This window comes from Zonotrichia leucophrys, chromosome 7 (genome assembly GCF_028769735.1).
Source record: "Zonotrichia leucophrys gambelii isolate GWCS_2022_RI chromosome 7, RI_Zleu_2.0, whole genome shotgun sequence".
In the NCBI taxonomy this organism is placed as follows: Eukaryota; Metazoa; Chordata; class Aves; order Passeriformes; family Passerellidae; genus Zonotrichia; species Zonotrichia leucophrys.
Window position 1 is genome coordinate 1,560,863 of NC_088177.1, and position 24,884 is coordinate 1,585,746.

The 24,884-nt window shown below is 46.4% G+C and overlaps 1 protein-coding gene across 2 annotated transcripts; it reads right to left on the reverse strand.

Moving 5' to 3' along the window:
• Positions 1-841: 841 nt before the first annotated feature.
• On the reverse strand, positions 842-23,268 carry TNFAIP6 (TNF alpha induced protein 6). Of its 2 annotated transcripts, XM_064718320.1 has the most exons (6): positions 23,049-23,268; positions 10,463-10,600; positions 8,721-8,882; positions 2,714-2,942; positions 1,801-1,841; positions 842-1,514 (listed from the first exon to the last, which is right to left on the reverse strand). In XM_064718320.1, the coding sequence occupies exons 1-6, from the start codon at positions 23,143-23,145 to the stop codon at positions 1,360-1,362; spliced, it is 822 nt and encodes a 273-aa protein (XP_064574390.1). In that variant the 5' UTR covers positions 23,146-23,268; the 3' UTR covers positions 842-1,359. The 2 variants fall into 2 exon arrangements, with proteins under 2 accessions (XP_064574390.1, XP_064574391.1); XM_064718321.1 differs by lacking the exon at positions 8,721-8,882.
• Between the last annotated feature and the right edge of the window lie 1,616 nt (positions 23,269-24,884).

Genomic DNA, 24,884 nt, shown 5'->3' on the forward strand with positions numbered 1-24,884 from the left:
CCAGTAATTTAAATTAGAACAGTCTTAAAGGATTTTAAATTCAATAATTTCAACTTGAACAGTCTGAAAGGATTTTAAATTCAGTAATTTAAACTAGAACAGTCTGAAAGGATTTTAAACTCAGTAATTTCAACTAGAACAGTCTGCAATTATTTTAAATCCAGTAATTTAAACCAGAACAGTCTCAAACCCATGTAAACAAGGTCCAGCACCTCGGTGGTGTCTCCTGAACGTGCTTGGTGAGCAGTTCCTCCTGCTGCTTCCTCTCAGCACTTTTATTCTCTTTTCCAAGCCATTCCTTTAATTCTTTTGGAAGGACTTGGTTCTCTGGAGGAGGAAACCCTGGCAGAACCCATGGATGGGACAGGAAAATGGAAATGTGGATGCAGCTGATCCTGTGCTCTCTGTGCTGCTTCCCAATCCTCACCTGGCGGCTGCCAGGCCATCCACAAGATGAATTTTTGTCTTAAAAATAACCTTACACTGAACCCCTTCCAGTTCAAGAAGACCAGTTAATTAAAAAAATAATAATGTGTAGAGAACAGGAAAAAAAGCAACAGTCTAAAAAATAAATAGGTGGGAATCAAGGGAAAAAAGGAGAGGAGAACCTGTTAAGTTTAAAATATAAATAGGTGGAAATCAAGGGAAAAAAGGAGAGGAGAACCTGTTAAGTTTAAAATATAAATAGGTGGAAATCAAGGGAAAAAAGGAGAGGAGAACCTGTTAAGTTTAAAATATAAATAGGTGGAAATCAAGGGAAAAAAGGAGAGGAGAACCTGTTAAGTTTAAAATATAAATAGGAATGGAAATCAATGGGAAAAAAGGAGAGGAGAACCTGTTAAGTTTAAAATATAAATAGGTAGAAATCAAGGGAAAAAAGGAGAGAAGAACCTGTTAAGTTTAAAATATAAATAGGTGGAAATCAAGGGAAATAAGGAGAGGAGAACCTGTTAAGTTTAAAATATAAATAGGTGGAAATCAAGGGAAATAAGGAGAGAAGAGCCTGTTAAGTTTTAAAATAATCAGGACAGACACACAAAAAGTTTGTTCAAGTGGTGTAAGAAATGAGGAGAAGGAGCAGTTTATATTAAAAATATTAAAGTCTTTGGTAGCAATGAATTCTTCTGATTTTTACAGTACTTGTATTCTAAAAATAATTCTCTATTATCCATGTAAGTATATCTTATAATTTATTCCCTAGTGTAGTTTATTACAAAACATAGAAAAGCCAAAGAGAAAAACTCAGAAAGAAAAATGAAAAAATCTCAGAAAGAGATGGAAAAAAAGTCAGAAAAAAATCTGATTTTTTTTTTTTTTCAGTGTTCAGTCCAGAGCCCCTTTCCGTGCCCGGAGCTGTGCTCACATAATCCCAAATTTCCCAGCCTGGAAGGTGTTTTTGCCCTGGGCTGAGGCGTTTTTGGCCGGGGCAGGCGTGTCCAGGGCGGAGTAGCGGATCTGGAACCCCCCTGCAGTCACCGAGCCGTCCGTCAGGAACTTCAGCGTCATCACGTTCCCTGCGCAGGAAAAATCACATTTTAGGGCACAAAAATGGAGGCTTTCACATGCATTTTGGGGGGGTTTCTCATTGTTTTCACATCTATTTTGTTTTTTTCAGAAATATTTTTTGGCGGTTTTAATTTTCTTTATTTAATGAATTCATTTTAATTTTTTACCATTTAAAAAAATTTAATTAATTTCAGCTTTTTTTTCCAGATATATTTGGGGCATTTAATTTTTGTCACATATATTGTGGGTTTTAAGGTTTTTTTTCAGTTCCCACAAAGAGTGCAAATAATTTACCTGTGCTAATGATGTCATCTGGCAACTCATCTCCACAAAACCTGGAAAAAAAGGAAATGCTGATGATTAAAGTATGTAATATACTATAATATGTATGGTATATAGTATACACTATAGTATATATAATAGATATATAGTATATAGTATGTAACATGCTATAGTGCATAGTATATAATATACTACAGTATTTATAATTTCTATTTGCAATATACTCTAGTATATATAGTATATATTATACCATAGTATATATGCCATATAATATATAATATATTATAATATATAGTATAGATAATATATAGTATACTATAATATATGGTAGAATAATAATAATAATAATAATAATAATAATAATAATAATAATAATAATAAACAACCATTAATATAGTATTATTAACTATTGCATATTATAATATATAGTATATATTATATATACAGTATATATATTATACCATATATAATATAGTATTTATTACAATATACAGTATAATATATATTATTTCATTATTACATCATCATTACATATTATTAATGCTAATATAGCAATAACAGTCTAATGCTATTAATATAGTATTAATAATTATTGTATATTGTAATATATAGTATGTATAGTATATAGTATGTATAATATAGAGCATATTATAATATATTATAATATATTATAATATGCTATATATTATACTATGTATTATATATATGATGGCATATATACTACAGTATACCATATACTATACACTATACACTATATATTATATATTATATATTATATATTATATGTTATATGTTATATATTATATATATTATATATTATATATTACATGCATCACATAAATTTTAAAATTTATAATTAATAAACAGCATTAATCTGCAGGGGGGTACAAATTTACCATAAATTTGCATATCAAATATACTTTACCTGCCCACAAATCCATTGACATCATCGTAGCTGTCGTAGACCTCCAGGAAGTCGCCCTGGCAGGCAATGTCATCCTCCACGTCGAACTCCAGGAACTGCAGGTGGATCCTCTGCCCGTACCGGACCCGGATGTGCCAGTAGCACACCTGGTTGTTCTCGTACTCGTTCGGGTAGCCTGGCGACTTGAAAACGTGTTTGGAATCTGTGAAGACTCCTCCACACTCTTTTCCTAAGGGGGAGGTAAAAGCAGGGAGAGTTGGTGTTTTAATTCTGGCCGTGGTTTGATTCTTCAGGCACTTGGAGCTGGAGATCTGCAGGGAATCACACAGGGACATCCAGAGCGACAAAGATTCTTGTGGATGGGCTTAGCAGCTGCTCTGCAGGCCAAACAACTGAGTTAGCAGCAGAAGAAATTGATAAAATATTAATTTATCCACAGCAAGGGAGAAAGCAAGGCTGTTAGCAGGGAAACTGATAAAATAGATACACAAGGGATATTTGCAGCCTTAGTGAGCAGCATTCGTGCCTTAAAAATTTGTTACAAATTCCTGCCAATGAATTATTGACATTAATTTTGTATCAATAAAACACAATAAGCTATTGCTTTGTCCATTGAATATAATGAGCTATCTGATGTAAATAATGACTTGGTGAATCCTACCACCATCTGTCAGAGGTGGGGCAGTTATCCTCTGTTCATGGGGAAGTTTTTCTTTATCTCTTCCACAGCCAATCCTCCCTCCAGGAGATCTCTTCTGTTCATGGGCCATTAATTATTAATTATCTTCTGTTCATGGGCCATTAATTATTAATTATCTTCTGTCCATGGCCAGTGAGTGTCCCTGCATGGCTGATCCAATTCCATCATCCCATGGGGAGATGCTGTGCCCAGGGGAGGAGCCAAGCATTCCTGCCTGGATACAATCTGAGGTTTGGGACAGCACAGCAGCCTCTGCCCCCTGCATTCCCACAGGAGCAGCTTTGTGCCCCCTGCATTCCCACAGGAGCAGCTTTGTGCCCCCTGCATTCCCACAGGAGCAGCTTTGTGCCCCCTGCATTCCCACAGGAGCAGCTTTGTGCCCCCTGCATTCCCACAGGAGCAGCTTTGTGCCCCCTGCATTCCCACAGGAGCAGCTTTGTGCCCTCTGCATTCCAGAGGAGCAGCTTTGTGCCCTCTGCATTCCAGAGGAGCAGCTTTGTGCCCCCTGCATTCCCACAGGAGCAGCTTTGTGCCCCCTGCACTCCCAGAGGAGCAGCTTTGTGCCCCCTGCATTGCCAGAGGAGCAGCTTTGTGCCCCCTGCATTCCCACAGGAGCAGCTTTGTGCTGCCCTGCATTCCCACAGGAGCAGCTTTGTGCCCCCTGCATTCCCACAGGAGCAGCTTTGTGCCCCCTGCATTCCCACAGGAGCAGCTTTGTGCCCCCTGCACTGCCAGAGGAGCAGCTTTGCCCCCCCTGCATTCCCAGAGGAGCAGCTTTGTGTCCCCTGCATTCCCACAGGAGCAGCTTTGTGCCCCCTGCATTCCCACAGGAGCAGCTTTGTGCCCTCTGCATTGCCAGAGGAGCAGCTTTGTGCCCCCTGCATTGCCAGAGGAGCAGCTTTGTGCTGCCCTGCATTCCCACAGGAGCAGCTTTGCCTCCCCTGCATTCCCACAGGAGCAGCTTTGTGCCCCCTGCATTGCCAGAGGAGCAGCTTTGCCCCCCCTGCATTCCCAGAGGAGCAGCTTTGTGTCCCCTGCATTCCCACAGGAGCATCTTTGTGCCCCCTGCATTCCCACAGGAGCAGCTTTGTGCCCTCTGCATTCCAGAGGAGCAGCTTTGTGCCCCCTGCATTCCCAGAGGAGCAGCTTTGTGCTGCCCTGCATTCCCACAGGAGCAGCTTTGTGCCCCCTGCACTCCCAGAGGAGCAGCTTTGTGCCCTCTGCATTCCAGAGGAGCAGCTTTGTGCCCCCTGCATTGCCAGGGGAGCAGCTTTGCCCCCCCTGCATTCCCAGAGGAGCAGCTTTGTGTCCCCTGCATTCCCACAGGAGCAGCTTTGTGCCCCCTGCATTCCCACAGGAGCAGCTTTGTGCCCTCTGCATTGCCACAGGAGCAGCTTTGTGCCCCCTGCATTGCCAGAGGAGCAGCTTTGTGCTGCCCTGCATTCCCACAGGAGCAGCTTTGCCTCCCCTGCATTCCCACAGGAGCAGCTTTGTGCCCTCTGCATTCCCAGAGGAGCAGCTTTGCCCCCCCTGCATTCCCAGAGGAGCAGCTTTGTGCTCCCTGCATTCCCAGAGGAGCAGCTTTGTGCCCCCTGCATTCCCACAGGAGCAGCTTTGTGCCCCCTGCATTCCCACAGGAGCAGCTTTGTGCCCCCTGCATTGCCACAGGAGCAGCTTTGTGCCCCCTGCATTCCCAGAGGAGCAGCTTTGTGCCCCCTGCATTCCCAGAGGAGCAGCTTTGTGCTCCCTGCATTCCCACAGGAGCAGCTTTGTGCCCCCTGCATTCCCACAGGAGCAGCCTCTGCCCCCTGCATTCCCACAGGAGCAGCTTTGTGCTCCCTGCATTCCCACAGGAGCAGCTTTGTGCTCCCTGCATTCCCAGAGGAGCAGCTTTGTGCCCCCTGCATTCCCAGAGGAGCAGCTTTGTGCCCCCTGCATTCCCACAGGAGCAGCTTTGTGCCCCCTGCATTCCCACAGGAGCAGCTTTGTGCCCCCTGCATTCCCAGAGGAGCCCAGGCCCATCTCCATCACCCCTGGAGCTGCAGAGGAAAACTCCCCCCTAGTGCAGGATCCCTGCTGCAGCAGAGCCACAGCTGGCACTGCAGGAGGGATCGGGCTGGGACACCTCCCTGACACACAGGGTTCTGTTCTGACTCTGGCAGTAGTTAATTTTCTTTTTTCTTTTTTTTTATTATTGCATTTATAATTTTTTTTAAATTTTCCTAGCAAATAACTGTTATTCCTATTCCCATATCTTTGACTGAGAGCCCCCCCCTTAATTTCAAAATTACAATAATTCAGAGAGAGGGGGTTTACATTTCCCATTTCAGGGGAGGCTCCTGCCTTCCTTAGCAGATACCTGGCTTTCCAAACCCAGACACCCAGATTTTGGAAGGAGCTATTTTGGAAGCAAGAGGCGTGATCCAAACCTCACTGAACTCACAGGAAAAGCTTTCATTGCCTTCAGTGGCTTTGGGGCCAGAGCTGTGTTTTATGTGGGAGGCATTTGGGATTTCTGGCTCTCTGCAGCTTTACAGCTGTACTTGCACATCACACTGACACTCACATTCATCCTTTCTTCTTCAAAAACCCCTTGCAAGCGTGTCTCAAACAAAAACCAGCCCGTGATCACAGCCCTGCTGTTCCTGCTGCTCCACATTCCCTTTGGGATAACACCACTCCTGCTCTGATCCAGTGGCCATTTGGACTTTGCCAGCTCCCTGCCAGGGGGGCTGACCAAACTGGGAATTCCTGCCTGAATTTAGGATTTATCCCCGTTTAGAGCTGGGGAGAGGGAGGTGCTGTGTCAGGGCATTCAGGGCACAGGAATTAGGAGCACTGAGATGGATTATTCCAATTAACCCCCTGAGTTTGTACATTATCCATGAGCCCAGAACTTCTCAGCTCAGCTCTTGGAGAGCTCAGGGGCTGCAACACAATAAAGACTTGGAGCTGCTGGAGAGTCAGGAGCTGCTGCAGGGCTGGGAGAGCTGGGAATGTTCCCCTGGAGAAGGGAAGGCTCCAGGCAGAGCTCAGAGCCCCTGGCAGGGCCTGAAGGGGCTCCAGGAGAGCTGAGAGGGGCTGGGGACAGGGATGGAGGGACAGGAGCCAGGGAATGGCTCCCAGTGCCAGAGGGCAGGGATGGATGGGACACTGGGAATTGTTGGGAACTGGGAATTCCTGGCTGGGATGGGTGGGCAGGCCCTGGCACAGAGAAGCTCTGGAGCGAGTCCTGAGGAGGCCACGGAGAAGCTCCAAGAACTGGAGATTCTCTCTGGGGACAAAATGCAGCAAAATAATTGTTCCAAAATCTCCTTTTCTTACCCTCCTGCCTTCTCCCATGGTGCCTCCCAAATCCTGATGCTGGGCCAGAGCAGCACATGGAATTGTGGATGAGGGTCTGGAGAAGGGAAGGCTCCAGGCAAGCTCAGAGCCCCTGGCAGGGCCTGAAGGGGCTCCAGGAGAGCTGAGAGGGGCTGGGGACAGGGATGGAGGGACAGGAGCCAGGGAATGGCTCCCAGTGCCAGAGGGCAGGGATGGATGGGACATTGGGAATTGGGAATTCCTGCCTGGGCTGGGATTGCCAGAGCAGCCCCTGGATCCCTGGAGCAGCCGGGGACAGTGGGAGGTGTCCCTGGCACGGCAGGGGTGGCACTGGATGGCCTTTAATGTCCTTCCAACCCAGCCCATTCCACCATTCCATGATCACTGCTGGGTGGGATGGACACTTCAAACACCCCGACCCTTCCACAAGTTCCTCCTGCCCTCTTTGGCCTCCTGGAGCAGAGCACAGGCTCAGTTCTGTCCGGGATTTGTCCCTGTCCCCTCAGCTGCTCGTGTCCTGCCTGCTGACAGCCCCTGCACACCAATCCCTGCAGGGCTGCAGGCTCGTGGCTCTGCACTTTTGGCAGCTCTGCTTTCCTTTGGAGCTCTGACCAAACCGGACAGCAATTCCCCGTGGCCCAGAGCGGACAAAGGAACGGCCCCACGCCGAAATTCCGAGGGCAGGAGCGTCCCTGCAGCTCCGTGTGGAACATCTGGCAGGGCCCCCACCCCACAGAGCTATTTGGTGAACACAAACAAGCCCCAGCCCTGGGAGCACAAACAAAATGTGCACAGCTGTGCAGACGTCACGGCCCGGCCTGGGAGCCTGCCATGGCGAGCAGCAGGGCCAGGCTGAGCTTTGCTGCCCTGCCCGGGCCACCTCTGCCTTCCCTGATGGCTGAAGGGACACCAGGAATGCTCTGCTGGGTTCTTGTCAGTGCTGCTGGAACTCTGGTCTGGTGGGAGTTTCACTCGGAGAACCACAGAGTTACAGGATGGTGTGGAATGGAAAGGGACACTGAAACTCATCCCATCCCACCCCTGCCATGGCAGGGGCATCTCCCGCTGTGCCAGGCTGCTCCAAGCCCATCCAACCTGGATTTGGGCACTGCCAGGGATCCAGGGGCACCCTGTGCCAGGCCCTCCTTTCCACCCTCCCAGGGAACAATTCCTCCTTAGGAATTCCTTAGGAATTCCTCCCAGTTCTCCCCTAGGACAATCCTCCTAAGAATGCCAGTCCCAGGCAGGGCATTCACTTTCAGAGCTGTTCCATCTCAGACCAAAAAAAAAAAAAAAGGTTTAACCTTAAATTTTAAATTTACCCTTTTGCAGGCAGAATCCTCAGATTACGGGCAGAAAGCCCTGAGATTATTCAGATAAATTTTGGGCTAAATGCAAAAGAGGACAGAAGAGGACAGAAGAGGACAGAAGGACAGAAGAGGACAGAAGGACAGCCCCGTGGTTGCTCAGCCCTCCTAAGAATGCCAGTCCCAGGCAGGGCATTCACTTTCAGAACTGCTCCATCTCAGACCAAAAAAAGAAGGTTTAACCCTAAATTTACCCTTTTGCAGGCAGAATCCTCAGATTATGGGCAGAAAGCCCTCAGATTATTCAGATAAATTTTGGGCATGGCAGAAAGTGGCAGGCTGTAAGAAGAGGAGAGGGATCCAGGACTGCAGGCCTCCTCCACACCTCCAGGGAACAATACCTTGGAATCTAGAAATCCTCCCAGTTCTCCCTAGACATCCTCCTAAGAATGCCAGTCCCAGGCAGGGCATTCATTTTCAGAGCTGCTCCATCTCAGACCAAAAAAAAGGTTTAACCCTAAATTTAGCATGTTTTGGGCAGAATACCTCAGATTATGGGCAGAAAACCTCAGATTATTCAGATAAATTTTGGGCTAAATGCAAAAGAGGACAGAAAGGACAGAAGAGGACAGAAGGACAGAAGAGGACAGAAGGACAGCCCCGTGGCTCTCCTCACCGTTGGGGTTGTAGCAGTAGGCGTCCCACCTCTCGCTCCTGTTGAGGCGAATCCCATAATCAACAATCCCAGTCTTGCCAAAGCCACAGTTGGCTCCAGCTTTTACTATGGGATAGCCAACTCTGCCCTTGGCCATCCAGCCGGCAGCACACACGTGGAAACCTGCAGCAAAGGAGGCAGAAAATGGTCAGAACTGGGCTGCTCTTATTGCACCAAGTTGGTGTGATTGGCCTGATGGAAATCGAGCTAAAGGGGAGAACAGGACGTTGAAAGGATAATTTTAAATGCAGAGGGTAAAACTGAATCTTGTTCTCCACAATGTGATTACTGGTTCCTCATCTGAAGCCCCAAATCAAATGCAGATGGACTGCACAGTCAGGTTTAAGTGCTCTACCAGCACTTGTAATCAAATTAGCCATTGGATGAGTTTTCCAAGGGTGTTTTCTGTTTCCCTTTTGAAGTCAGACAAATTTACTCAATCCCAGTACTTAATTCTCAGCATTAAGTTCTAAAAATAAATAAAATACTACAGACGGCTAAAATCCCCAAGCATTTGCTTAAAACACTTTCAATTTAAATTTAAATACCTGAAATGCCTCGGGGATTTCTTGCCAAACAAAAAGATCCCCTTAATGCATTTTGTGGCTGGGAACTCAACACCAATAGCCAAAGAATGCAATGTTGTAGAGACCCATCCAATGTTTTCATGGAGAGGAGCTGGAACATATTTGTGGCATCTCACGGCTCAGAGCTCCTCAGAAGAAACAAAAGTGCCCTTTTCACATGTGCTGCTGCTGGGAGCCAGCTCCTGACTCAACAGCAGAGTGAAAAAATGTCTGGAGTGGAGGATATTTTCCATTGTTTTCGCAGTGCTCTGAATGAATGAAGAACTTAGGAATCAGCTGGAAATGCAGGGGAGCTCTCGCTTTTTTCTTCAAGCACAGAACTCATTCCCTTGCAGACAAAATAAAAGTGGTTGGAGCAAGTCCAGAGGAGGTCAGGGAGATGCTCCCAGGGCTGGAGCCAGGCTGGGAGAGCTGGGAATGTTCCCCTGGAGAAGGGAAGGATGCAGGAAAACCTCAGAGCCCCTGGCAGGGCCTGAAGGGGCTCCAGGAGAGCTGAGAGGGGCTGGGGACAGGGATGGAGGGACAGGAGCCAGGGAATGGCTCCCAGTGCCAGAGGGCAGGGATGGGTGGGACATTGGGAATTGTTGGGAATTGGGAATTCCTGGCTGGGAGGGTGGGCAGGCCCTGGCACAGAGAAGCTCTGGAGCGAGTCCTGAGGAGGCCACGGAGAAGCTCCAAGAACTGGGGATTCTCTCTGGGGACAAAATGCAGCAAAATAATTGTTCCAAAATCTCCTTTTCTTACCCCTCCCTGCCTTCTCCCCATGGTGCCTCCCAAATCCTGATGCTGGGCCAGAGCAGCACATGGAATTGTGGATGATGGCTGGAGAAGGGAAGGCTCCAGGCAGAGCTCAGAGCCCCTGGCAGGGCCTGAAGGGGCTCCAGGAGAGCTGAGAGGGGCTGGGGACAGGGATGGAGGGACAGGAGCCAGGGAATGGCTCCCAGTGCCAGAGGGCAGGGATGGATGGGACATTGGGAATTCCTGGTGGGGACACCCTGGCACTCCTCCTGCTCCCTACCAAAACCCCACAGAGTTTCCAAAGAGCCCCAAAGCTCGGGACAGAAAGGACAACTCCCACCCAGCCCCCTCAGGAGGAGCCCCCTGTGCTTTCCAGACCTATTTTCCGAGCTGCCTCCAGCTGCTGCAGCGTGGCCAGGTGTCCTCCCTCGTACTCGCACACGGCCTTGGCCTCGGCGAACGTCAGCCGGTACTTGCCGGAGCGCGCCTCGCGGTGGTACACGCCGGCCGCGCGCTCTGCGGGGACACCCACAGGGACACGGCGTCAGCTCGTGCCTCTGCCACACAGTCACAGAGTCACAGTCACACAGAATCACACAGTCACAGAGTGACACACAGTCACACTGTCACAGTCACACAGAATCACACAGTCACAGAGTGACACACAGTCACACAGTCACAGAATCACACAGTCACAGAGTCACGCAGAGTCACACAGTCACACAGAATCACACAGTCACAGAGTGACACAGTCACACAGTCACAGTCACACAGAATCACAGAATCACACAATCACACACAATCATACAATCACAGAATCACACAGTCACACAGTCACAGAGTCACACAGAGTCACACAGTCACAGAGTCACACACAATCACACAATCACAGAGTCACAGTCACAGAATCACAGAATCACACAGAATCACACAGAATCACAGAATCACACAATCACACACAATCACACAATCACAGAATCACAGTCACAGAATCACAGAATCACACAGAATCACACAGAATCACACAGAATCACACAGAATCACACAGAATCACACAATCATAGAGAATCACACAGAATCACACAATCACACACAATCACAGAGTCACACACAATCACACAATCATAGAGAATTACAGAGAATCACAGAATCACACAGAATCACAGAATCACAGAGAATCACAGAGAATCACAGAATCACAGAATCACACAGAATCACACAATCACACAATCACAGAATCATAGAGAATCACACAGAATCACAGAATCACAGAATCCCACAGAATCACAGAATCCCACAGAATCACAGTCACAGAATCACACAATCACAGAATCACACAGTCACACAGAATCACACAATCACACAATCATAGAGAATTACAGAGAATCACAGAATCCCACAGAATCACAAAATCACACAGAATCACAGTCACAGAATCACAGAATCATAGAGAATCACAGAGAATCACAGAATCACACAGTCACAGAATCACACAGAATCACACAGAATCACACAGAATCACACAATCACAGAATCACACACAATCACACAGAATCACACAATCACAGAGAATCACAGAGTCACACAGAATCACACAGAATCACAAAATCACACAGAATCAGAGTCACAGAATCACAAAATCACAGAATCACACAATCACAGAATCACACAGAATCCCAGAATCACACAGAATCCCAGAATCACACAATCCCACACAGTCCCACAATCACACAGAATCCCAGAATCCCACAGAATCCCACAATCACAGAATCCAAATTAGATGAAGTTGGACAGAGAACACTTTAGGTCATCATCGAGGCACACTGTGCACAACACTCAACAGACAGTTTGGAATGCACAGTTTGGCCAGTTTGGGAACAGTTTGGGCACAGTTTGGGGACCAGTCTTGGGATCAGTTTGGGCACAGTTTGGGGTCCAGTTTGGCACAGTTTGGGCACAGTTTGGGCACAGTTTAGGAACCAGTTTGGGCACAGTTTGGGACATTGTTGGGCACAGGATTTGGGCACAGTTTGGGAACAGTTTGGTGGCCACATTTGGGCCACCTCTTGGGCACAGTTTGGGCCAGTTTGGGCCGTTGGCACAGTTTGGGGTCAGTTTGGGCACAGTTTGGGGCACAGTTTGGGCACAGTTTGGGCACAGTTTGGGGCCAGTTTGGGCACAGTTTGGGGACAGTTTGGGCACAGTTTGGGCCAGTTTTGGGCCAGTTTGGGAACAGTTTTGGGACATTTTGGGCACAGTTTGGGGCAGCACCCCCAGCCCTGTGGTCCTGCCTGGCTCAGGGGAACCCTCCTGGATCCCTCCCACAGCATCCTCCTGTGATGAATCCGAGCTTTGTTTGGAATCTCCAGAGAAGTGAAATCACAGCTACTCGGAGAGAGGGGAGGCAGCAATGAAAGGGGGGAAAATGTCAAATAAAAATATCTGAGCGTGTGTCACGGAGGGCAGGGCCACAACAATCGCTGGCTGACATTTCTGCTGCACGGAAAATTAAAGCAATTTCTTTGTTATTTTTTTTACTTTGCCACGGCAATCCCGAGACAAAACAGCTTTCCAAGGAAACCTAGAAGCTGCTGCAAGTTTTACAATCTTTGCATGTCGAGCTTGTCTGGTGCCATATGTATGGAAATCTGTCTCAGCAGCAATCTGCACGTCTCATCTGAGGGGTTTTTTGTTTAGGTCTCACTTGTGTTTAGCAGAATCTGAGAGGAATGGCTGTTTGCAACGTGGCTGGGGAAATCAGGAAAGCAGGATTTTTACAGTAGTTATTTGCAGCATAAAAATAAAGAATGTGTTTTCTAGGGACGCGCTTGGGGTCGGTGATTTTGGCTGGGTTAGGGGAGGGTTTTAAAAAAATTGTGGTTGGGAATGGTGAGAGCCCTTAATAGACACAGAATGGTGTTTGCCAGGGTGGGTTTTGTGCCCAAAAAAATAAATTTTGTTGCTGATACCATATATTTACCATATCCCTGGGAATATCACTGCCATGGGATAACCTTCCTGAAGGAGCCTAGCAACCCACAGCTGGGGCACTGTGGCATCTTCTGGTACTAAAACTCCTTTTTAATTAAGAATTTATTCATAGGAATTCATTCACGAGGCCTGATTTTTAAATATACTGTGCCAGGGAGTAGCATCCTTCACTAAAGATGGATCTTGGCCTGGATAATTCAATTTTACACAACAGGCCATGGACAGGGAGCCAAGGATCTGCAATTCTTGAGGCTCAGAAGATGCCTTGGGAAGGTGAGGAACCACTGTTCCCATGCCTCCACCAGAACCCAATTATTTGGGATGATCCCATAAACGTGCCTCACACAGCTTTAAAATATCTTTGGGATTGGCCAAACACCCACTGACACACCATTTAAACTGGTGGAAAATGGTTTTTTGGGGGCTGTGTTGGAAAAACATTTGGTATCTAAACCTGAAGCGTGAGCCAAAGCCACCCCAATATTTGGTTTAGGTTGGCAAACCGGGAAATCTGCATGGCTCAAAGCAAGCAAAGCAGGAAAGCAGAAGCATGACTTTTGATTTATTCACAGGAAGTGTTACTTGTCAGCCACTCAGCAGTCTGTCATGGCCGAGCCCATGAGAAATCAAGATAAATCAGCTCAGTGTGTGTGTGCAGGGCTGGGAGTGTTGGGTTGGGAATCCCTGAGTCCCCCAGGAGCCAGCTCAGAGCCGGGCCTGCCTGCAGGCTCTGCAAATATTTTCATTTTTATTGTAAATTCGTATTTGCAGGTGCGGATGATAAAAAGCTGATCGTTTGCTCGATGTATAAATTATGTTTTTACTCTTTCTTGTTGGATTATGCCCTTTTCTCATTTTCTGGCTCAGAGGCATTTTAAAAACTTTTATTCTGTTTTTAGTCTCATGAGAAGGGTGAGACAACGCAGATGTTATAACTCACATTATTATAATTACAAGCTAACCATTCTTAATTAAAATACACTATAAACGTAATTTAATTTTCTGTAAATCCATTTCCCACGTTTGTCAGATGACAATTTAAAGAGTTGGGATGATTTTTTTTTCCCATGTTTGCTGTGTTTATCAGACTGGGGAAGGATCTGCAGAAGGCAGCAAGAAATGGTCCTGGAAATGTCTGAGACACAGAAAATTGTGTTGATTTTCTTAGAGAATTCAACACATTGAAGATTTTAAAGCACAGTGTGAGGGACAAGGACTGGGGACAAAAGTTCTGAAGAATTTCTGAAAGTTTTAATTTTATTTTTTTTTAAACTTCTTAAAGTTTTAAATTTTGCAAGAGTTTGTTCTCATTTCTGGGCATGAAAAACATCAATCATTGGCCTGGAAGCCTGGAATGCCCATTATTGATCCTTGCAGAGCCCAGGGAAGGGGATTGGAAACCACAGATTGTATTCCCTGAGCTCTCAGAGCTGCCACTGAGATCTCACCATTTTTTTGTTGATTTTTTTTCACCTGGCAGTGTTATTTCCAGATCTTATCACTCTAAAGGTATCTCCCCACACTTACTGCTGGAATTTTTTCAGGTTTTCCAGAATATTGCTGTTGGTTGCTGAGAATTTCAGACTTTCTGTGCTGAGAATTTCAGATTTCTGTGCTGGGAATTTCAGATTTCTGTGCTGGGAATTTCAGCCTTTCTGTGCTGGGAATTTCAGCCTTTCTGTGCTGGGAATTTCAGATTTTCTGTGCTGGGAATTTCAGCCTTTCTGTGCTGGGAATTTCAGATTTTCTGTGCTGGGAATTTCAGCCTTTCTGTGCTGAGAATTTCAGCCTTTCTGTGCTGGGAATTTCAGCCTTTCTGTGCTGGGAATTTCAGATTTTCTGTGCTGGGAATTTCAGATTTCTGTGCTGGGAATTTCAGCCTTTCTGTGCTGGGAATTTCAGATTTTCTGTGCTGGGAATTTCAGATTTCTGTGCTGGGAATTTCAGATTTTCTGTGCTGGGAATTTCAGATTTCTGTGCTGGGAATTTCAGATTTCTGTGCTGGCAGGCACTGACCCCCAGGAGAACACTGCACTGACCTGAGGCTGTGGAGAAGCTTCCAGAATGGAATGATGGAACTGGGATTGTGGGTGTGGGGTTTGGATAGAAGTGTGTGATAGCACAGGGGGGAAACTCAGAGTTTAAGGGTTTAGAATAAATTAATGTATATAGAGCAAGGTGGAGGGTTTGGGGTGGAGGCTGCTCCTTCTTTACCTTCTCCTTCTCCATGGGTTTGGGTGGTTTTGTGTAATTGGATAAAAAGTCCCCATTGCAGGCCATGAGTGATTGGTTATTGGGTTAAATTGAAAATAATTGAGGTGTCCATTTCTTAATTGGACAGTTTATCCTTGAAAAAGGGGAGACACTATCTACTCTATCTTGTAGAGAGAGACACAGCTCCATTTTTAGTGTGTCAGAGTGAAGTTCTGAGGAACTCAGGGTTTGTGAGACTGTAAAATAGATAAGAACTGATAAACACCTGAGTCCCATCTCACACATTTAATCCTGACCCTGGCAGAAAAACAGCAAAGAATGGACATATTGCTGGGGAGGTCAGCCCTTCACAGAGTCTGCAAGGCTGAAAGCAGCAGCAGCAGCTCCACCCCGTGAGGAGCAACCAGCCTTTTATTTCATTGTATTAAAGGCAGCAATCCCTTTTATTCCTCTGCAACATTGGGAAAACAGACCACACACACATCCTGCCCCGGCTCTGGGTGTCCCAGTCAGTGACACAAATCCCAATTAACTGATGGGATCTTGCTCTGGCAATATTCCCCCCTCTCCCTCCTTAATTCGACTGAGCAGGGAATAAACTCAGCACCAGCCACAGAGCTGGGCCAGAGCAGGGTTAACTCCTCATTTCCCTCCTTAATTCTACTGAGCAGGGAATAAACTCAGCACCAGCCCTGGAGCTGGGCCAGAGCAGGGTTAACTCCTCATTTCCCTCCTTAATTCTACTGAGCAGGGAATAAACTCAGCACCAGCCCCGGAGCTGGGGCAGAGCAGGGTTAACTCCTCATTTCCCTCCTTAATTCTACTGAGCAGGGAATAAACTCAGCACCAGCCCCGGAGCTGGGGCAGAGCAGGGTTAACTCCTCATTTCCCTCCTTAATTCAACTGAGCAGGGAATAAACTCAGCACCAGCCCCGGAGCTGGGGCAGAGCAGGGTTAACTCCTCATTTCCCTATTTATGGCTCTGGCTGTGCTCCCGTGCCCACACGGACAGGAATTGCTGTTCGTGGAGGTGAGCTCTGGGGATGAACCCGCAGGAAATGTTGATTTTTCTGGCAAGCACAAGCACGTGCCACAGGGCCAGGGGTCACACTTCCCAAAATGCCTCCTTGGAGCCCAGGGACAGCAGGACCCTGCCAGGACAGGGTCACGAAACTTGGCCAATAAAGGACCTGAAATACACGAGACCTGTGCTAAATGCTAAATAAAGAGGAATATTTCGCTTTTAAGCAGAGGGTGGCCACGCAGAGCTCCTGGCAGGGGCCTCTGCTGCTCAGAGAGCTTCACCAAACGGGGCTGGTGCTGCCCCCAAACCCCCCTGAGGCAGCGAGTGGGAATGGGAAAGGAATTGGAATTGTGAGCAGCTGGCCTGGGAAATCCCACAGCGCTGAGAGCTGGCTCTGGGATGGGCCCAGGAGCAAATCTGGGCAAGGCTGGGCATAAAACCCCTGCCCACAACGGGATGGGGGCAAAAAGGAGCAGCAGCAAAGCTCCAGGGGCACCAGGAGCACGTCCCCAAGGAGGTGACAGGGCAGCAGCTCTGCCCCAGGAGCAAGAGGGGCTTTGGGACAAGGAAAAAGGCAAAAGGAAAAAGGTGAAAGGTAAAAGGAGCGTTGCAGAGTGACAGCAATTCAAGATTTTATATGTTTATATATGTTATATGTAAACACATTTTATATGTTTATATATGATTTTATATGTTTATATATGATTTTATATGTTTATATATATACATATAAAACATAAAAAGTATTAAAACCATGTATATATATATATAATATTTTAATATCTTTGTACATGTATAATGTATCTGTTATATACATCATGTCATCGATATTTATCATATTTATGATATATGACATATAGTTAGATATGTAACTATACATAATTATATATTAATATATAGTCATGTATATATAATATATATGATATATAATATATAAGATGAACTATACATATTATATATTTATATATTCAATATTTATTTATATATTATATAAATATATATATATTATATATATAAATGCTATGGGTTTGTGGAGGAAAAAGGTAAAATGGAAATTTTCCTGAATTTTGGGTTTGGTTCTTTAACAGAAGAGGAGAAAAGCAAAGCTCAGATGTCACTGTGCATCCCCAGCTTTTATTCCACTGATGCTCGAGCACAGGGAGGCTGAGGGTGGGGTGACTCCTTTTACTATTCAAGTTATTTTATTTTAAATGCAAAGAAGCATGAACTGGATGGCTGTGAATTTGCCAAATTTATCTTCATTTATATACAGAGTCGCTGAATTCCACTGGTGATTGAATTAACTGCACTCTGAGGTTCATTTCGGTAACGTTATTGCTGCACTTACACAAGATGGTGCATTTCTATTTTGGTTTGTTTACTTAGCAAAAGCCATCAGGTTTTTTACCCCCTGGTTTATTTTTATTTACTCTCCTGCTAAATGCTTGGAGGCGTAGCCAAACAGAATTTTATGATGCATTCCAATTAGCACACAGTTGCTCCATTTTAAAGCATTTTAAAAGATTTGCCTTCAGTTCATGAAACTGCTGAAATGATGGCTGTTATCCCAAATTTCTGAGCAGCAGAGGTGGAGCCTGGAGCTGCCAGGCTGCTCTTTGCTGGAGCCCTCCCCACCTGAGCAGCCTCAGGAATTGTGAGGCACAACAGGCAGGGCCGGAGCTTTGGGGGGAAGAGGAGCCACTAAAAGAGCAATTTTCTTATCTCTTCCACAATCACTCCTCCCTCTGGGGGGACATTGCTGATAACAGGCCATTGAATATCACTGCAGGGCTGATAAAACATCTGCTGATAACAGCTATTGAATGTTCCTGCATGGCTGATAAGAACTGCAGCATCCCATTGGGAGATGTGAGCCCAGAGGGAGGAGCCAAGCATTGCTACCCGGATAGAATCTGAAGATTTTGGAACCCCAGCCAAGCATTCCTGTCTGGATACAATCTGGGGATTCTGGAACAGCAGCCAAGCATTCCTGCCTGGATATAATCTGGAGATTCTGGAACACCAGCCAAGCATTCCTACCCGGATACAATCTGGGGATTCTGGAACACCAGCCAAGCATTCCTGCCTGGATACAATCTGGGGATTCTGGAACACCAGCCAAGCATTCCTGCCTGGATACAATCTGGGGATTCTGGAACACCAGCCAAGCATTCCTGCCTGGATATAATCTGGAGATTCTGGAACACCAGCCAAGCATTCCTGCCTGGATACAATCTGGGGATTCTGGAACACCAGCCAAGCATTCCTGCCTGGATACAATCTGGGGATTCTGGAACACCAGCCAAGCATTCCTGCCTGGATATAATCTGGGGATTCTGGAACACCAGCCAAGCATTCCTACCTGGATACAATCTGGGGGTTCTGGAACACCAGCCAAGCATTCCTGCCTGGATATAATGTGGAGATTCTGGAACCCCAGCACGGCTTCTGCACTGGATTGCCCAGAGGAGCAGCAGCTGCCTCCTCTTCCCCTGGATCTTCAGAGGGACACTGCACCTTTCTCCAGGATCCCTGCTCCAGCAGAACCAGCCCTGACACTGCAGGAGCTCTGCAGCCACAATTCCAATGGGATTCTCCAGGATCCCTGCTCCAGCAGAACCAGCCCTGACACTGCAGGGGCTCTGCAGCCACAATTCCAATGGGATTCTCCAGGATCCTGCTCCAGCAGAACCACACTGACACTGCAGGAGCTCTGCAGCCACAATTCCAATGGGATTCTCCAGGATCCCTGCTCCAGCAGAACCACACTGACACTGCAGGAGGGCTGAGCCACAATTCCAATGGGATTCTCCAGGATCCCTGCTCCAGCAGAACCACACTGACACTGCAGGGGCTCTGCAGCCACAATTCCAATGGGATTCTCCAGGATCCCTGCTCCAGCAGAACCACCCCTGACACTGCAGGGGCTCTGCAGCCACAATTCCAATGGGATTCTCCAGGATCCCTGCTCCAGCAGAACCAGCCCTGACACTGCAGGAGGGCTGAGCCACAATTCCAATGGCACTGCTGCCACCACCCTGACCCACAGGGTGTCAGGTTGGGTTCTGACTCTGTCACTGTTGGCTTAGTTTACTAAATGAAATGAACCTCAGAGTGCAGTTAATTCAATCACCAATGGAATTCAGCGACTCTGTATATAAATGAAGATAAAATTGGCAAATTCACAGCCATCCAGTTCATGCTTCTTTGCATTTAAAATAAAATAACTTGAATAGTAAAGGAAGTCACCCCACCCTCAGTCTCCCTGTGCTCGAGCATCAGTGGAATAAAAGCTGGGGATGCACAGTGACATCTGAGCTTTGCTTTTCTTCTTTTCTGATAAAGAACCAAACCCAAAATTCAGGAAAATTTATGTTTTATCTTTTTCCTCCACAAACCCATAGCATATATGCATATATATATATATATATATATAATTTTTATATATTTGTTTATTTTTCCTTCTATTTTCTTCCCTATTAAAGAACTTGTTTGTTATTCCTTAATAACTTATATTAGTTCTATATAACATATATATGATATATAACTTATATAACTCATATATATAACTTTTATTATATATACATATAAGTTATAAAAACATATAACCATATATGTTTTATATATATATATATATATATATATATACACACACACACATAAAACTTATATAACTATATATAACTTATTGTTATTTCCTGCTCCCCTATTTTTTGCCTGAGAGCCCCTAAATTTAAAATTTATAGCAATTCAGAGGGAGGGGGTTTACATTCTCCATTTCAGGGCAGGCTCCTGCCTTCCTTAGCAGGTACCTGCCTTTCCAAACCAAAAGAGCAGCCAAATGGAAAAAGATCCTTTCTGTGCCTCGTTTGTGCTCCTGGTGCTTTGCAGGCCCCTCTGAGAGGGGCTGGATTGAAGATGGAGGGAGAGACCCATCTTTCTTGATCAGCATCTGACTCCTTTTATTCACTCAATCACTTTTTATAACTGTGTTAATTAAGTTCATGCATATTGCAAACCCGAGCTCACAATAGGTTAGAGATAACACACCAACCCCTCCTTATGTTTCCAATACCAAGATTTGGGTTCTCAAAATTATTTTTGCTTTCCCAAAACAGCCAAAGATAGAATATCTACTTGTTATGAGAAAGCTGCCTGAGAACTCTGGTATGCCAGGTTCTCAAGGCCTTCATGTTTGTCACTTTTACTTGTAATTAAAAACAACCTGAGAACTTCTGCTGTTTACAGAAACTGGCTGTGAGAATTTGCTCCTCACAGCTGCCTTCCAAGCCATTTCTGAAAAAATCTCCAACAGGGCTGGAGCCCCGTGGTGGTGGCTCATGAGACACCTGAGCACTGCCAGCTCCAGGGATTCCTGGAAATCCTCAGGGAAATCCACAGCATTCTACAGGGATGGGGGATTTGGAAGCATTTGTGTGGAAAACAGAGCCCTCGGTGCGTGCCTTGATTCTGGCACCCCCTGGCAGGCTCTGGGCTGAGTTAGCTCTCTGCTGCAATGGATAATTACAGGGAGCTATAAAAGAGCCCTCAGAGCTCTGGAGACCCTCTGGAGGTACCAGAAACCTTCCCACAGCATTTCTGTCTTGCCCTTTTGAAACCTTCCCCAAAGGACGCGCACAGCCCAAACATCCCCGTTTCTGCGCTTTGCCAGAGAGCCAGGAAATGTTATCACTGTTATTTCCACATCATTTCGCTTCACATGCAGGACCCCAGGCATGGGAAGTATGTTCCTGCAGAAAGCAATTCATTCCTTTGGCAAATGTTTCTTTTCAGGCTCCTTTTCCCTCAAAACAAAGCCGCTGTTATTTAATGAAGGCAGTTTTCACTTTACCTCCCGCTGCACGAAAATGCATTCATATGAAACGTTCTATAATTACCTTTTTAAAGAAATAAATAACTTTTGCTGCAGGAACATACATTCAGATGATATATTTTATAATTACTTTTTTAAAGAAAGAAATAACTTTTCCTGCAGGAACATACATTCAGATGAAACGCTCTATAATTACCTTTTAAAATAAATAAATAACTTTTCCTGCAGGAAAATGCATTCGGATTATATATTTAATAATTTTTTAAAAAATAAATAAATAACGTTTCCTGCAGGAAAATGCATTCGGATTATATATTTAATAATTTTTTTTTAAATAAATAAATAAGTTTTCCTGCAGGAACATACATTCAGATGAAAGGCTCTATAATTACCTTTTAAAATAAATAAATAAATAAATAACTTTTCCTGCAGGAAAATACATTCAGATGGTATATTTTATAATTACTTTTTTTAAAAAAATAAATACCTTTTCCTACAGAAACTTGCATTCAGATGAAATGCTCTATAATTACCATTTAAAATAAATAAATAACTTTTCCTGCAGGAACATACATTCAGATTATATATTTTATAATTACTTTTTTAAAATAAATAACTTTTCCTGCGGGAGCATACATTCAGATGATATATTTTATAATTACCTTTTTAAAGAAATAAATAACTTTCCTACAGGAAAATACATTCAGATTGAAACGTTCTATAATTACCTTTTAAAATAAATAAATAAATAAATAAATAACTTTTCCTGCAGGAAAATACATTCAGATGAAATAAATAAATAACTTACTTTCTTTTCCTGCAGGAAAATACATTCAGATGAAATAAATAAATAAATAAATAAATACTTTTCTTGCACTTCAGTGAAAATGTACCCATAGTAAGCTCGTAAAAGGGGACGGCTGCTGTTCAGATAAAGCGATTTCAATGAATTTCAGTGCAGCTAAACCCTGGTGTGTCAATGCCCAGCTGAGTTTTGTGCTGCTGGGTGCTCATCCTTGCCCTGCTGGGCACACACAGCGATGCCGCAGCCCAGGATGGGTGATGAGGGGAAGGTTTCTTACCCAGCCCGATGGAGTTTGCAGCACGCCATCCTGCCCTCCTTCCCTGCCGGGCACACACAGCGATGCTCTAGCCCAGGATGGGTGATGAGGGGAAGGTTTCTTACCCAGCCCGATGGAGTTTGCAGCACGCCATCCTGCCCTCTTTGCCCTGCTGGGCACACACAGCGATGCTCTAGCCCAGGATGGGCGATGAGGGGAAGGTTTCTTACCCAGCCCGATGGAGTTTGCAGCACGCCATCCTGCCCTGCTGGGCACACACAGCGATGCTGCAGCCCAGGATGGGCGATAAGGGGAGGTTTCTTACCCAGCCCGAAGGAGTTAGCAGCACGCCATCCTCCCCTCCTTCCCTGCCGGGCACACACAGCGATGCTGCCCCCAGGGTGGGCGATGAGGGGAAGGTTTCTTACCCAGCCAGATGGAGTTTGCAACACGCCATCCTCCCCTCCTTGCCCTGCCGGGCACACACAGCGATGCTGCCCCCAGGATGGGTGATAAGGGAAGGTTTTTTACCCAGCCCGATGGAGTTTGCAGCACGCCATCCTGCCCTCTTAGCCCTGCTGGGCACACACAGCGATGCTGCAGCCCAGGGTGGGTGATAAGGGAAGGTTTTTTACCCAGCCAGATGGAGTTTGCAGCACGCCATCCTGCCCTCCTTGCCCTGCTGGGCACACACAGCGATGCTGCCCCCAGGATGGGTGATGAGGGAAGGTTTTTTACCCAGCCCGATGGAGTTTGCAGCACGCCATCCTCCCCTCCTTCCCTGCCGGGCACACACAGCGATGCCGCCCCCAGGATGGGCGATAAGGGGAGGTTTCTTACCCAGCCAGATGGAGTTGTGCAGCACGCCATCCTTGCCGAGGCCCCAGGCTGCAGCCCGGTGGCAGAGCAGGGCAGAGAGCAGCAGCGGTGCGAGCATCCCGGGGCTGGCAGTGTCCTCTGTGCCTCTGCCGGCCGCTCTGCGCTGCCCCAGCCTCCCGCAACATCTGCGAGCCAGATCTTAAATACACGGCTCGGCTCTGAGGTCACGGCGCTGCTCCAATTGTGCTGCTGCGCTTCTTACCCAACCTCTGCGGTGGCTGCGGTGACTCACGGCTGGCTCTGCTCCTCCGCAGCCCGGCCAAGAATCCTTCCCGTCCCGTCCCATGCCGCCCCTCGGTGCTGCGGCGCACACAGACACTGCCCAGCCAAGCTCTGCTCCTTCCTCAGCGCTCGCTGCCTTCAAATCCCGCACAAGGGAACCAGGAGCCAGCCTGTTCTGCTGGGAGCGCTCCACTCACACAGTTACAGCAGCCTGGGATCGCACCACTCCCCCTCGTCCTGGTTTCAACATTCTCTCCTTCAGGAGATCCCACATATCCCACTCATCCCCATTGAAACATTCTCTCCTTCAGAAGATCCCACACACTCCCCCTCATCCTCATTTCAACATTTCCCTCTTCAAGGGATGCCACACATCCCTCTAATCCCCACAGAAACATTCCCTCCTTCAAGGGATCCCACACATCCCTCTAATCCCCACAGAAACATTCCCTCCTTCAAGAGATCCCACACATCCCTCTAATTCCCACAGAAACATTCCCTCCTTCAAGAGATCCCACACATCCCTCTAATTCCCACAGAAACATTCCCTCCTTCAAGGGATCCCACACATCCCCCTCATCCTCATTTCAACATTTCCCTCTTCAAGGGATGCCACACATCCCTCTAATCCCCACAGAAACATTCCCTCCTTCAAGAGATCCCACACATCCCTCTAATCCCCACTGAAACACTCCCTCCTTCAAGGGATCCCACACATCCCTCTGATCCCCACAGAAACATTCCCTCCTTCAAGGGATTCCACACATCCCTCTAATCCCCACAGAAACATTCCCTCCTTCACGGGATGCCACACATCCCTCTAATCCCCACAGAAACATTCCCTCCTTCAAGCGATCCCACACATCCCCCTCATCCCCACAGAAACATTCCCTCCTTCAAGGGATGCCACACATCCCTCTAATCCCCACAGAAACATTCCCTCCTTCAAGGGATCCCACACATCCCTCTAATCCCCATTGAAACACTCTCTCCTTCAAGGGATTCCACACACTCCTCCTAATCCTCATTCCCTCCTTCAGGAGATCCCACACTCCCACTCATCCCCAGTTAAACATTCCCTCCTTTAAGAGATCTCCCACACTGCCTCTAATCCTCATTTCAATATTCCCTCCTTCAAGGGATCCCACACATCCCTCTAATCCCCACAGAAACATTCCCTCCTTCAAGGGATCCCACACATCCCTCTAATCCCCACAGAAACATTCCCTCCTTCAAGAGATCCCACACTCCCCCTCATCCCCAACTAAACATTCTCTCCTTCAAGGGATCCCACACATCCCCCTCATCTCCATTTCAACATTCTCTCCTTCAAGGGATCCCACACATCCCTCTGACCCCCATTTTAACTTTTCCTCCTTCAGGAGATCCTACCATACCTCTCATCCTCATTTCAGCATTCCCTCCTGCAGGAGATCCCACACACTCCCCCTCATCTCCATTTCAACATTCTCTCCTTCAAGGGATCCCACACATCCCTCTCATCCTTATTTAATCCCATTTCCTTCTGAAACACCCTTGGAACCCCAAGAATTAGAGCTCCAGGGTTCTGTGAAA

Coding starts and splice junctions, on each gene's coding strand:
- TNFAIP6 (XM_064718320.1), bottom strand. CDS start 23,145: ATGCTCGCACCGCTGCTGCTCTCTGCCCTGCTCTGCCACCGGGCTGCA. Junction 1,842..2,713: donor GTCAATGGATTTGTGGGCAG/GTAAAGTATATT, acceptor CTTTTTTTCCAG/GTTTTGTGGAGATGAGTTGC. Junction 1,515..1,800: donor AGATGACATCATTAGCACAG/GTAAATTATTTG, acceptor TTTCCTGCGCAG/GGAACGTGATGACGCTGAAG.